The sequence below is a fragment of the Rhinolophus ferrumequinum genome, chromosome 12 (assembly GCF_004115265.2).
Source record: "Rhinolophus ferrumequinum isolate MPI-CBG mRhiFer1 chromosome 12, mRhiFer1_v1.p, whole genome shotgun sequence".
Classification (NCBI taxonomy): Eukaryota; Metazoa; Chordata; class Mammalia; order Chiroptera; family Rhinolophidae; genus Rhinolophus; species Rhinolophus ferrumequinum.
Window position 1 is genome coordinate 30431639 of NC_046295.1, and position 13220 is coordinate 30444858.

The window sequence follows — 13220 nt, forward strand, 5'->3', positions numbered from 1 at the left end:
TTTCTTAATCTAATTCCTATTTTTTTCAGTTGAGATATAATTGGCATATAACATTGTATTAGTTTTAGATTTATGATTTGATATATGTACATATTGTGAAATGATCACAATAAGTTTAGTTAACATCCATCACCACACATAAATACAATTTCTTTTTATTGTGATGAGAACTTTTAAGATCTACTCTCTTAGCAATGTTCAAATATACAATACAATATTGTTAATTATACATTACCAGGACTTATTTTATCTTATAACTAGAAGTTTGTATCTTTTGACCACCTTCACGCATTTCATCTACCCCCCCACCCTCCACTTTTGGCAACCACCAATCTGTTCTCTGTATCTATGAATTCATTTTTTAAAAAGATTTTACATATAAGTGAGATCAACATTATTTGTCTTTAGTTTACTTGTTTCACTCAGTATAATGCCCTCAAGTCCACCCGTGTTGTCATAAATGGCAGGATTCTCTTTTTTGTGGCTGAATAATATTCCATTGTGTATGTACACCACATTTTCTTTATCCATTCATCTGTTAATGGACACTGAGGTCATCACCTGTATTTTCTTATTAAAGATACAGAATAATTTCCCCCAGGGAGGTCTGCACTTCAACAAAGTTCTCAGGATGGTTTACGTTTTGGTCTCTCTTGAGGCCAGAGAGATGACTTCACCACCTGCATACCTCCATGGATTTTGTATGGAGGAAGTGGCCAAACAGAGTCCCGTAGGAACAGAAAGTGGATTGGTGGTTTCCAAGGTCTAGGGGGAGGTGGGATGGAGAAGTAACCACTTAATGGATATGGATTTTCCTTCTGGAGTGATGGAACTGTTTGGGAACTAGATGGTGGTGGCGTTTGTATATATTATGAATGTCCTAAGTGCCACTGAATTGTTTACTTTAAAATGGTTAATTGTATACCATGTGAACGTCACCTCAATTAAAAAAAGAGTCCCCCTAGCAGAAAAATCATCCTGCCCTGCTCATTCTTCCCAGGAAGAGGAGGGGTGGGGAACGGTGTGGTAACAGCGGCATGTAGGTACATGATTCACAAACTGATGCGGACCAAGATTTCTCTACCTTTTTTCCTTCTCCTCTCCCATGTTTTACTTAGGGGCATGGACTGTGAAATGGACTGGTCTCATTTCAGACCCAAGAGAAAAGGAAAGAAGTCTGTAGTAACTTAGGAAAAGTATGTCATAAAAAATATTGCCATTATTATGAAGGCAGACATGACATACATGTGAATAAGGAGTTCCTTACTTGATACAAACATAAAAGTTCTTTGTTATTCAGCTGTTTTTTATTATTAAAAATAGAATTCCAAAACAATGTTCTGGCTTGTGTAATTCTGAGAAAAAGAAATTCAATAATTCACCCAGAAAAATCACTACTGTGATTGCTTTCTTTTTATTCTATACCGCTCTCTGAAGCCTCAACTTGAATCATTTTAAAGACTCAACTGTTCCCTAATCCCCCAGATTATTTCCTTTCACCAATAGACTATTTGCAAAATGTCCCTTCATACTGAAAGGAAGGTCCTGACTGAACTAAAACTTTTGGGCCTCTTCTCACCATAGCTGGGACCAGCCACCCTGTACCTGCAGGTTCAGCCCGGGTTCTCAGGCCCTGGGACAATTCCAAACTTTGGGCAAGTAGGATCTGCCTGATACATGGTGGCACCTCACTCAAGCTAATAATTTGGAGTTCCTTTTGATATTTTTTAAACATTTATTTAATGGGAGCTGCACTGGTGTTTTTAGGCAGTGTTTGTTGTTGATATTTTTTCAATTTTCCCTCAAGGGGATGAAACCAGTTGGGTTTTGGCAGGTGTGTAAGTGACACAGGTCAGGGAATTACAGGAACTAGGCACCAATCATCATCACCGTTTTGCTGCACAGAGGTGAGTGACTAACAGTGGAATGCCTGTGGTCACTCCAGCACTTTCCATCTGCCTCATCCCACACACCTGCCCATTCTGCCAGAGGAAGAAAGAAATGGCTTCTGTCTCTCTTCTGTTTTACAAATATTGCAAAGTGTATCTTGTGGCTAATTGTAAACTGCATCCAGGATCCTGTAGGCAATGGGATCTGAGAAATATAGTTCTAAGATTACTCTGTAATACAGAGAAGAGCTAAGAAGGGAGTGGGACTGCATCTTGGATTTAAAAAAAAAAAAAAAAGCACAGTCTATCTGTTTGGCTACTCAGCAATCATACAGAGCTTTCTACCTATATTTAAACTTATAAACAACAATGGCAAAAATATCATGCCTCCTAATTTAATGCAAGTACCCCTTATACAAAGGAAAGCATGCCCACCTCTTCCCCGAGAAGGAGACCGCCAAACTCTCACAGTCACTGTGCTATTTCTGAATGATATTTCTAGTTCAGTCACAATCCCCTTTTGATGATCTCTATACACTGGATTAATTTATAACGTTAACTAACACCAACATAAAATAACGGGGAAAGGGGAAAGGGAAGAAAAAATAGATTGATAAGTATGTACATAACTAAACATGGACAAGTGTATATAGGAACTTCATTCTTGTTTCTGCAGCTGGTCATTGGACTATAGCTTGTGTTCATAACCTCCTTCATCCACTACTTACACCTAGTCTTTATTTCCTCAGCCAGTACCTTAGTTTGTCATAGTTCTCTATGACCTGTGGGATGATCCAAACCTCCATTTCTGAAGGGTCACCTCTTACTGGCACTGTCTTTATTGGTTTGCTGTAGTTTTTCATTACATTTTAGTCACTAAACATAGAAGTACTAAGAGGTGCTTTAGGAAATACCCTGAATTCTAGACACACACACCTCCTTGTTCCCGATCTGCAGCGGTAAACCTATTTGCCACTTATAATCAGCATCAATTGCCCCAGTTGGTAAAGTTGCCCCCCTTTCTTTGTTTGTGGATTTAGTGGCATGAAGAGCCCCAAATGTCCAGGTGGCAGTCTTAACTTCCAGTTCAATGGCATCATTGTTGTATTTCCTGGAAGATGCATTCCTTTCTTTCAGAACTAAGTTCTCTAACCCTATAGAGCCCAAAACCATGGAATGAGAGTAGTTCCCTAGTTTTAAGCGCATATTGAACTCCATGGCCATTTTCAGTATGAGCTCATTGAGCAAGCAGCAGGGTGGTTGGGGACTGATGCTGGCTGACGTACACAGAATGGGTGGTCTTGTCCACTTGATTATTGGGAGCCTTGTCTTCAGTTGGTGCTCCTCGGTGAATGTTCATGTGGAAAGCTAATGTCTTCTCATTCTGTGCTATTCTAAGAGGTCCAACCACGTACCCCTCTCCTTATCACGGATCCTCTTCTGCTATGTAAAACCATTTGCCACTGTCCCAGAGTCAGTGAGATCTGTATCTCCGGACATCTCTCCTTCCAAATGAACTATTTCAAGTTTTGCACATTGGAGGATTTCTCTTTCCTGTCGCCTTCAAGACAATTCCTGAGTGGGACTAACTTTATAGCAGTTTCTTTCGGTTCATGTTAAATATCATGAAGAACCAACTATACATCAAGCCTAAATTCTTTCTTCCATGAGACAATACACATGGATTGAAAGGGAGGAGACAATACAGCACAAGTAAGTGCCTCAGGAATCTGAGCACTTGTTCATGCAACTTACTGGAGCCTTCAGAAATTGCTTTAGCCCATCTTCCACTGGATGATGGAAAGGATACCCCTTCCATTTGATGACTGAGTGCTACTGGGCATGCCCAGCTTTAGAGATTGATGGGTCAAATAACACCCATTTCATGGTGGGCATCATAGCTCACACGATCTTTTAGTGATTCATTGTAAGATGTTGTTTTGTGGCCTAGGAACTGTTTCTTAAAAAGAAAAGGGCATGGCTTTGCCTCAAAACCTATAGGTCTACTCTGTGATTCTCCCATTAGTGCTTACCAGAGGCTCCAGAGAGCACCCCTGTGTGCCACAGACAGACCATCCAGACCAATCCAGATTTACTGGATTATGAGCCCCAGGGTTAGATCAGCTTGTCCTTTTTCTTTGGCTCTACTCCAAACTGTCAACCTTATGGGTTGGAGCAGTATACAGAAATGCTGCCTCCAAAATCCAAAGAGACCCACCAAGCAGTGTGCCTCTTTCTTAATGGCAGGGGGGTTAAGGTGTACAAAATTGTCCTTCACTTTGAAGTCTATGGGTCAACATGACTGAGACCACTGGAGCCCCAGGAACTTTACTGAGGTAGTAGATTCCTGAATCCTCATGAGGTTTATCTCCCACTTCTCTGGTATGTGTCCTATCAAGGCAACAAGGAAACTTGCCACATTCTGCTCACCAGGTCCTTCAAGTACTAAGTCCTAGAGGAGAACAAGACAATCAAAGTCCTGGTAGGTTAGAACATGACAGAGAGTTGAAGAGCTGACAGCCCTGTGGTTAGATAGGCGAGTGTACTCTTCTGCTGACAAGTGAATTAAGTGCTTCTGACAGTCTTTACTAATTGGTATAAAGAAATAATAGTTTGCCCAGATTAATAGCCACACACCAGTTACAAAGGGCTATGTTAATCTGCTCTACTATTCAGTAAGAACAACTCCAATTGGAATACATTTTCATAATCCATTATCAGTCTCTAAAATTATGTCTTTTGCACAGATCAAGCAGGAGAGCTAAAGACATATGAATCAGACTTCTGCTTCGGAAAAACCTTTCCCGCCTGGTAATTATAATAAAGATTGGTTGAAATATATAAAGTACCTATCAAAGACTCTGAAAAGAAGGTGGCCTGGCTAGGCACTTTGGGACTTGAAAAATGACACAGCAGTGATATTCCTGAGGTTTTTATTTTGCCTCCTGTGTATCTAGTCCTCAGTGTAAAAGAAGCCTGCTTTCACAGGCCAGAGGAATGGGAAAATGGTGACCATACAGGACAACAGCCATTTGATTTTACCTGTCCTACTCCAGATAAACACCATGATAAAAGCCACACCCATGCCCCTTGTTGGTGGGTCTGGCCAAGATTGTGGGATGGAGCCCTGTCGACCATCCCTACCCTGCACTAACACAAGCAGAGGAAGCACTCCCCTAGCCTGCTGGCACTGTAGAGACTATGAGATAATGCACTTTTGACCATTGCTGGACTACACTAAGTAGCAGCAAAGAGGCAGCATGTCACTCCATCCCAACTAGTGACTGGGTGAGAATTAGAAAAGGAAACTGGAAAATGGGATTCTTTAAAGCTGTGTATGAACTACTGGGCAGACCCCAGGTGGACTATGCATGAAACAGCATAATCAACGCAGCAAACTGAACTATGTGTGGGCTACTGCTCAGGTTGTAGGTTGGCTCCTGAGTAGCACCCAAGTGGGCAGACCAGAATAGCACTGTAAAGGCATTGAAAACTAACTGACATTTGAAATACAGTCTACAAAAGATGGCCTGGACATGCATTCTGAACCTAAACACTTTGACTGCCTTCTAAAATGGAAGAATTAAATAGGAACCAGAATGTCATAATATTCAGAATGTCCTAGATACAATGCGAAATTACTCAAGAACAAGGAAAATCCTTGACTTGAACGAGAGATATAAAGAGGAACTGACTGGAAATTTTAGAACTGAAAAATACAAAAAATACAAAAATACAAAAAAATAACATTAATAAGTTTTTAAAAAAATCGGTGGCTGGCTTAACAGCAGAATGGAAAGAACAGAGGAAAGAATCAGTGGACTTGTAGGTAAAACAATAACAGTTACCCAATCTGAACAACAGAGAAAACGGGAAAAGAAGAAATAAACAGAGACTCAGGGACATATGAGACTACAACAAAAGATCTAACATTCATGTCACTGAAGTCCCAGGAGAAGAAAAAAAGAGGGAAGGACTGAGTAAAGAAATAATATCTGAAAATTTCCTTAATTTGGCAAACAATACAAACTTACATATTTAAGAAGCTTAGTGCGATGGACATGCCAAGACATGTCATAGTCAAACTTCTGAGTACTAAAGACCAAGAAAAATGCTGAAAGAAGCAAAAGAGAAATGACACCTATAGGAGGAAATAAACTATTTGAATGATAACCAATTGCTCATCAGAAACCATGGAGGCCAGAAAGGAGGGGCAACACATTTTCCAAGCGATGAAAGAAAAGAACTGTTGACTCATAATACTATATCTTGTGAAAATATCTTTCAGAAATGAAGGGGAAATCAAGGTCTTCCTGGATGAAGGAAAACTAAGAGAATTAGATGCCTTTAAAAAATGACTGAAAGAAGTTCTCTAAACAAAAAGGAAAATGATAGAAGAAACACTCTTGGAATATCAGGAAGGAAGAAGGAACAATGGAAAGAGCAAAAATATAGCTAATGTCTGCTGTTTATGAGTTCCCTCAATTTTTGTCTGAGAACATCTTTTTTTTTCTTCAATCTTTCACTTTTAAAGGATAATTTCACTGTATAGAATGCTAGGCTGATTTTTAAGAACATTTTAAATATTTCACTCCACTCTCTTCTTATTTGCATACTTTTTTTTTTTTTTTAACAAGAAATGTGCTATAATTTTTATCATTGTTCCTCTGTAGGTAAGGTGTTTTTTCCCCCTGGATTTTAAAAGGATTTTCTCTTTGAGGAGATCCAAGATGGCAGAGTAGATATATACCATGCCTGCTTCCTTCCATGAACACATTAAAATTACAACTAGATTACAGAACAACAAACTGGAGAACCATCTGAAGTCTGGCTGAACAGAAGTTTTATCTAAAGATATAAAAAATAAGCCACATCAAGGCTTATAGGAGGGACAGAGACGCTAACCGGGTTGGTCCCAAATCTCCGTGTGGTGGTTGAAAATAGGCAGGGATACCTCAGCTGCCGAGGTTCTCCCTGGAGGAGTGAAGGACCCCAGCCCCACTCGAGGCTCCGCAGCCTGAAGTACTGGTGCCGGGAAGAAGAGCCCTCACAATATCTGGCTGTGGAAAACAGTGGGGATTCCAACCATCCAGGTGGGACGGAAGGCTGCGGGAAACCCAGATGCCCTTTTAAACGTCCCGCATAGACTCACTCACTTGCAGCCACTCACCTTGGGCTCCAGCAGAGCGATGATGACTCGGGGGGTGCCAGAGGCATACAGGTAGCAGAATGAGGTGTCTGGCTTCAAGGCCAGGGCTGGAGGACAGTCATCATTTTCCCTGTGTGAGGTCCATCTCCTGGTCAGGCAGCCGCCATCTTTAATGTGTTGAGCCTGCCCCTTATGCTTACGGCCACATCTGAATCTGATTGGCCTGGTGAGCTTCACTGCTCCAAGCTGCTGACTCACTGGGATCCCACCCCACCCAAATCCTCCAACTCCGGAGGCACTTTCTCCATGAGGAGACTGCCCCGCCAGTATTGCACTCTTTCTTAGAAAACTATTGGAGTCCACAGGCCTCAGGCTGCTGATGACTGGCCTCTGTGTGCTCTGAGACTTTTCCTGAGGAGCTGCAGGCTCGGCACTACCATCAAACCAGAATCTACATTAACCTGGTGAACACAACTCTTCCCATTCTACTGACTTCCTGAGATCCTGCCTCACACAACTCGATACCACACAAGGCTTTATCAGCAGCTAAACTTGAAGGGAGCTGGCCGGTGGCAACAGGCCTCGGGGTGTCCTGGGTTTTTGCAGAGCTACCCTAGGCCCAGTACTAGTGGTAGCCATTCTGTTTGCAGCGTGGCCTCTCCCATGTGCTTCCTGGTTTAGGACAGGCAGTGAACCACCAGGGATTGCTTCGTAGCTTCTACCAGGTAGATCCTGGCTGGTCACAGGCAGTGGTTGACATAGGCCTGCATTGGACCCTGTGGGGACAGAGCCAGGAGTACAGTTTCCAGGCTGTCATCCTCATGTGGAAAGGTACTCACTCAGGTAGTAAATGGCCATCAACTGTGATTGGATGGCCATCAGCTGTGGCTAGTTGGCTGTCAGCTGTAATGAGTGAGCCATTGGACACTAATACAACTGCCTTGGCTACGCTAGCAGCAAATGGGGGCTAGCAAGCGAATGGTGGCTGGCAAGTGCGGGTTGCAGTTAGCAAGTGGGGTTGGTTGGTTGATAGAGAAGTGGATGACAGGTTGTAGATCATGTGACTCCTGCTTCCTGGGTCTCCAACCCAGCCACTAGCAAGACTATAGTGGTATGACTCCCCTATTTATGGCTCTGTGGGTGTTCCTTTTTGGCCTCACCATATCCTGCGTTCTTATGTGGGGAGCGGGACCAGAGACCCCACATGACATCCTGCATGACAGACCCCCTCCCAAGAAGCCCCAGAACCAACATACCTGGAGGTTGGCTTCAGACCACAGCAGAGCACCACCCAATTAGCCCCACAAGCAGCACACACAAAGGGTGGTCTCAACAGGCACCAGAGCTTGCCGGGGTGAATTTCACTCACTGGAGTAAGCCCCCAGCACAGCAGCCCATAAACTGTGGACATGGCCAAACTCCACAGCTAATTAGCCTGAGGGTCAATCCCACCCACTGACATGCCAATAGCAATCAAGACACACACACATATATATGTGTGTGTGTTTTAAGAAATTGGCTCATGTGATTATAGATGCTGGCAAGTCCAAAATCTGCACTAGCAGGCTAGCAGGCTGGAGACTCAGAGAAGAGCCAATGTTGCCATTTGAGTCCAAAAGCTGTCTGCTGCAGAATTCTCCTTTGTTCAGGGGAGATCAGCTTTTTGTTCTACTCAGGCCTTCAACTGATTGGATGAAACCCACCCACTTTATGGAGGGCAATTTACTTTATTTAAAGTCCACTGATTTAAATGTTAATCTCATCCAAAGTCGTTCTCATAGAAACATCCAGAATAATGTCTGATCACATATCTGGGCACTGTGGCCCAAATCGATACATAAAATTAAGCATTTCACTTCGTAAATGGCCAGAGGTATCTTATATGTATGTATACTTATAGCAGGGTCATAAGATTTTTTCTCAAGGATTCTTTCTGAAGGTCCCTTCATCTGACAAGCTCTGGGTCATGAACCAGCTAAGGTAAGAGAACTGGTTAAGAGACTGGGTCTCTCCATTTGGGTGACATGTCAAATTTTGGTTCACTGGATTAAGAAAGATTTTCATAGGCTGCTCATTCATTAGTGAGCACCAAAGATCCTTGTGAATCAAGCCTCATTAGTTACCTCTCTGCCTCTGTTGCCCATTAAACAACTTGCCCACTTTTCTTTGTTTTCTAGTGTTGCCGCTGACTTACCACTCTGGGACTCCATTTCAGGGAGCCCATTTCAACAGCATGGCATCTTCCATTATCATATCACATGTGCCCACACAGAAAGTACAATACTGCTGCTCCTCTTACTAATGGATTTCTCAGTGTTAATGTGAAGTGCCCTCTGTGCCTTCCTGAGGGACACACTGAGAGGGTTGAAGAGTATGTTGCATATGATGAGTCCATTCCAATATTTCTATCTTACCAAGAAAAAGGGATCCTTCCTTCTCTATTATACCAAGAAAGTACTAGCATCTTAATCTAGTACCTAATTTAATGAAGGCCATTGTTGAGTCTGGTTTCAGTCAACCAGCTCATCAAATCCTTAGATCAACTCTTGGCTGATTGAGCTAATACACTAAATCCACAATCTCTGCTGCCACAAATATATCAATGAGTTCAGTATTCCTTCTTCCTTGGTCTAGAACCCACAGCCACACAGAAACCCTCCAGTGCCAATATACATTAAATAGCTGTTTCTGCTTTTACTCTATGTTCCAGTTCTTATACAAGTGTATATCTTGTTGACAGAAGACTAATAACACCCAGAACGCTGGAGCTAAAGGAATCTGGGAATTATAGATCACTGGTTTCTAGTCCCTGTGATACATAGAAAGAGCATAGACAGTAACGAGGATAAATACAAGTTGTTTCCCCCACATGGCATCTAGCAATGAGAGTATCTCCCAACTGTTATGAAGGCTGTAATTTCAGTTCCAAATGGATGAAAAACTGTTCAGACATTCAATCCTGCCCTTCTAGCTCACCACTCACCCTGCCTGTCATACATACACCTCTTGCCAACCGTTTTTGTTATACTTTTATGCCTCTCCACTAGTCTCTGTGCTTGTCAGTTACAGAGCCCAGTGTGCAGAGCACGAGTGAAGGAGGAAGCTTAGAGGAGGAGAAAGAGGACAGGTTCTCTTTTTCCCTAGTCTAAGTACAAGTAATGTTCTGATGACTTCAGAACATTTTTCTCTCTTCCTCATGTTGGAAGGACAATTGGAATTTTAAAAGTTCATTGTCTTGATAAAAATCTCAAGAAATAGCTAAAAAGCTTAGCTTTACAAAATGTCTGGGTATAAATAAATAATTTTCCAACTGAGATGATAGTGTAAAATGTATACCTAAATATCACACACACACACACACACATATATATGGAGAGAGAAAAAGAGAGAGAGAAAGAGAGTTCAAGCCTATTGTTATGGCAGTGTTTTCAATGTTCGTATAATCTCTTTTTAAAATCAGCTCTGTGAGATGGGAAAACTGAAGCTCAGAGGTTGAGTAACTTTCTTCCAATCCTACAACTATAAAAGAACTTTGATCTGCTCATATTGGTTACCATGAGGTATGACGGAAAGATATTCCAAAATTAATGAATGGAGTCGAACCAACTCAAAGTGTCTGGCCTCCCGGTCAGAATCATCTTCCATCTCAGCTGAGTCCCCCAGGAGCTTCGCCCACCGCCGTCCACCCGGGTCCCGCACGGGTGAGGTCCCCGACTGGCCTCCCGCGCATGGTGCGCCCTGGCCTCTGCTTCAGCCAGAGATGGAGTAGGAGTAACTGAGGATGCCGGGAGCGGCGGGACTCTGCGGGGGCCCCGAGAAGGGGATAGGGAGAGGGGGCGGGGTGGGGTCTGTCCGTCCCCCGCCCCTCCGTTCACTCCTATTGGCCGAGCGTTTGCTGGCCCCATCCCAATGCCCGCCTCCAGGGCGACACTTAAAGTGTGCGGAGCAGGTGCCTTGCGTGGAGCAACAACTTTGCGCGCGTGTCCAGGCTGAGCGCGGCACTCATTCATCGCGCCGGAGCATCCATCCATCTGTCGCGCCGGTCGTCCTGTGGAAGGGGCTCCAGGCCGGAGGCAGCTGCCACCCCGGGGGACCGGGACCAGAGAGAGGCCGAGAGCGCAACTGAGTCTCGCAGGCCGGGGCAGGGTACTGTGGCTGCGACCATGCAGACGTGCGCCAAGGCCTGGGGGCTGCGTCTGGGCTGTGGAGTCAGGGGCGGCCGCCGCCTGGCTGGCGGCGCGGGGCCGCATTCGGCGCCGCGGAGCCGCGACAGCAGTAGCGGTGGTGGGGACAGCAGCGGGGTTGGGGACAGCGGCGGTGTTGGGGCCAGCGGCGGGGTTGGGGCCAGCGGCGGGGTTGGGGCCAGCGGCGAGGTTGGGGCCTCGCGCCTCCTCGAACGCCTCCTGCCCAGACACGACGACTTCGCTCGGAGGCACATCGGACCTGGGGACAAAGACCAGAGGGATATGCTACAGGCCTTGGGGCTGGCGGTAAGGACCCCCACCCCCACCCGGCCCTCCGGGCTTCACCCCGCCCCGCCCAGGTCCTGGCAGTGTCGCCCACGCCCCAGCTGGGGGCTCTGCTTCGCACCGCGTGGGACCCGCGTCCAGGTCCTGGGCCCTGGTGTGGAAGCGAGCTTGCGCGCTCGATCCCCGTGCCCTAGCTTTCTCCCGCCCGCGTACTTTCCCCTCCACCCGCTCTCCGCGCATCAAAACCCTTTGTTTTTTAACCCAACTTGCCCTGCGGATGAGCTCTAACTTTGAGAGAGGAGGACCTCGTGGTTTATCCGATTATCTCCAGTTGCCGATTGAAATCCAACCCTGAGTGGCTGAATCACTACCCCGCTTCATAATTTTCTTTCCTCCAAGTGATTTCTAGTTTGCTCGAAGTTGTTCCTTTCTTTAAAAAACAAGAAAAGGAAAGGGAAAAAAAAGAAAGAAACCCTAATTAGGCGATTTAAATGAGGTTCCCCATAAGCCTTTGTATATGCAAAACACAGGTGACACTTTTCACTCTGAACGAAGCACTTTTCTCTCTTTCGTGTTCACGGCCTTGCGTTTTTAATTATAGAGCGTTGATGAACTGATGGAGAAGACGGTCCCCGCCAGCATCCGTTTGAAAAGACCCTTGAAAATGGAAGACCCTGTTTGTAAGTGGCAGGGAGGGCTCCTTAGACGCCGCTTACTCTGGCCTATTTGTCTTGTATGGTTTATGAAACTCCAGCTCTGGGTTAGGATTGCTCAGGATGGGGAATGAATATGTTTATTAAAATAAAAAACAGATGAGGGTACCTCAAGGGGCGGGAGAGGGTGGAATATATAGTTCAAGGAGAAGTCCATTTTGTACTCTCGGGTGGAGTCCGTGCAGCGCCTCGCTAGGTCTTTCTCTGAGGGTTCTGGAGGCGCCAGCAAAGGCGGTGTACAAACACGTGCCCCACTTCTCAGGCCCCTACTGAAAAGCAACAGTACTTTTCAAGTCTGAATGATGATTTTTATAGAGAATAAATAAGATTAATGCTTGGTTCAGAGAGCTTAGTTTACTCATGCATTTTATTAGAATTTTATTTTATGTTTAAAATGTTTTTAATGGTCTGAAGACTGCCTTTCAGAGGTCTTCCAGGACTGAAACAGGAATGCGCAAGTCAAGGGACAGGCAAAACTGGAGTCCCCCGCCCCGCCCCCCCTTTTTAAACCATAAAGAATTCTCATGGGGTTATCTGGTTTTGAATCATAGAGTTGCAATAACCTCTTTTACTTAAGGAATCAAGTGAAGAGAAGTCAGTCTTTGTCTTGTTTTAGGTTTTAGGACAGAGAGGATATGGAAGGCAAGCTTTATTTTGTTTTAAAGTAGACAACTTGAAGTGTGAAGCTGGTCCACCTCCTGCTGGCGAGTGTGTAACTCAAGCTATGCGAGTGTGTAACTCAAGCTATGCGAGCTATGCGGACGACTGCTCCCATTGTTTGTTTCAAATCTGAGCCAGTTCACCTGATGGCAGGGGCCTTGTCCATAGAAGAAAATCTGCACATTTTGTTCCGTTGAACTTGCTGAGAACTAGGAATAGCTGGAGCCTTATCTATTTCAATTTGAAGAAATCAGAATCCTGGTTCATTGGATGTTTAAAGAGGGAATAGTTGTATATTTTTTGAGCAAGACTTAGGTGAATATTTGAACAAGTCGGTGCC

The 13220-nt window shown here is 44.4% G+C and overlaps 1 protein-coding gene across 1 annotated transcript in view; it reads left to right on the forward strand.

The window, feature by feature from the left end:
• The first annotated feature begins 10982 nt into the window (after positions 1–10982).
• GLDC (glycine decarboxylase) overlaps positions 10983–13220 on the forward strand; it is a 75639-nt gene continuing 73401 nt past the window's right edge. Inside the window, exons 1-3 of the mRNA XM_033123944.1 lie at positions 10983–11357; positions 11412–11528; positions 12109–12187. Of these exons, the coding sequence (XP_032979835.1) occupies positions 11202–11357; positions 11412–11528; positions 12109–12187 (352 nt within the window). The 5' untranslated portion in view covers positions 10983–11201. The remainder of the gene's footprint in view (positions 11358–11411; positions 11529–12108; positions 12188–13220) is intronic.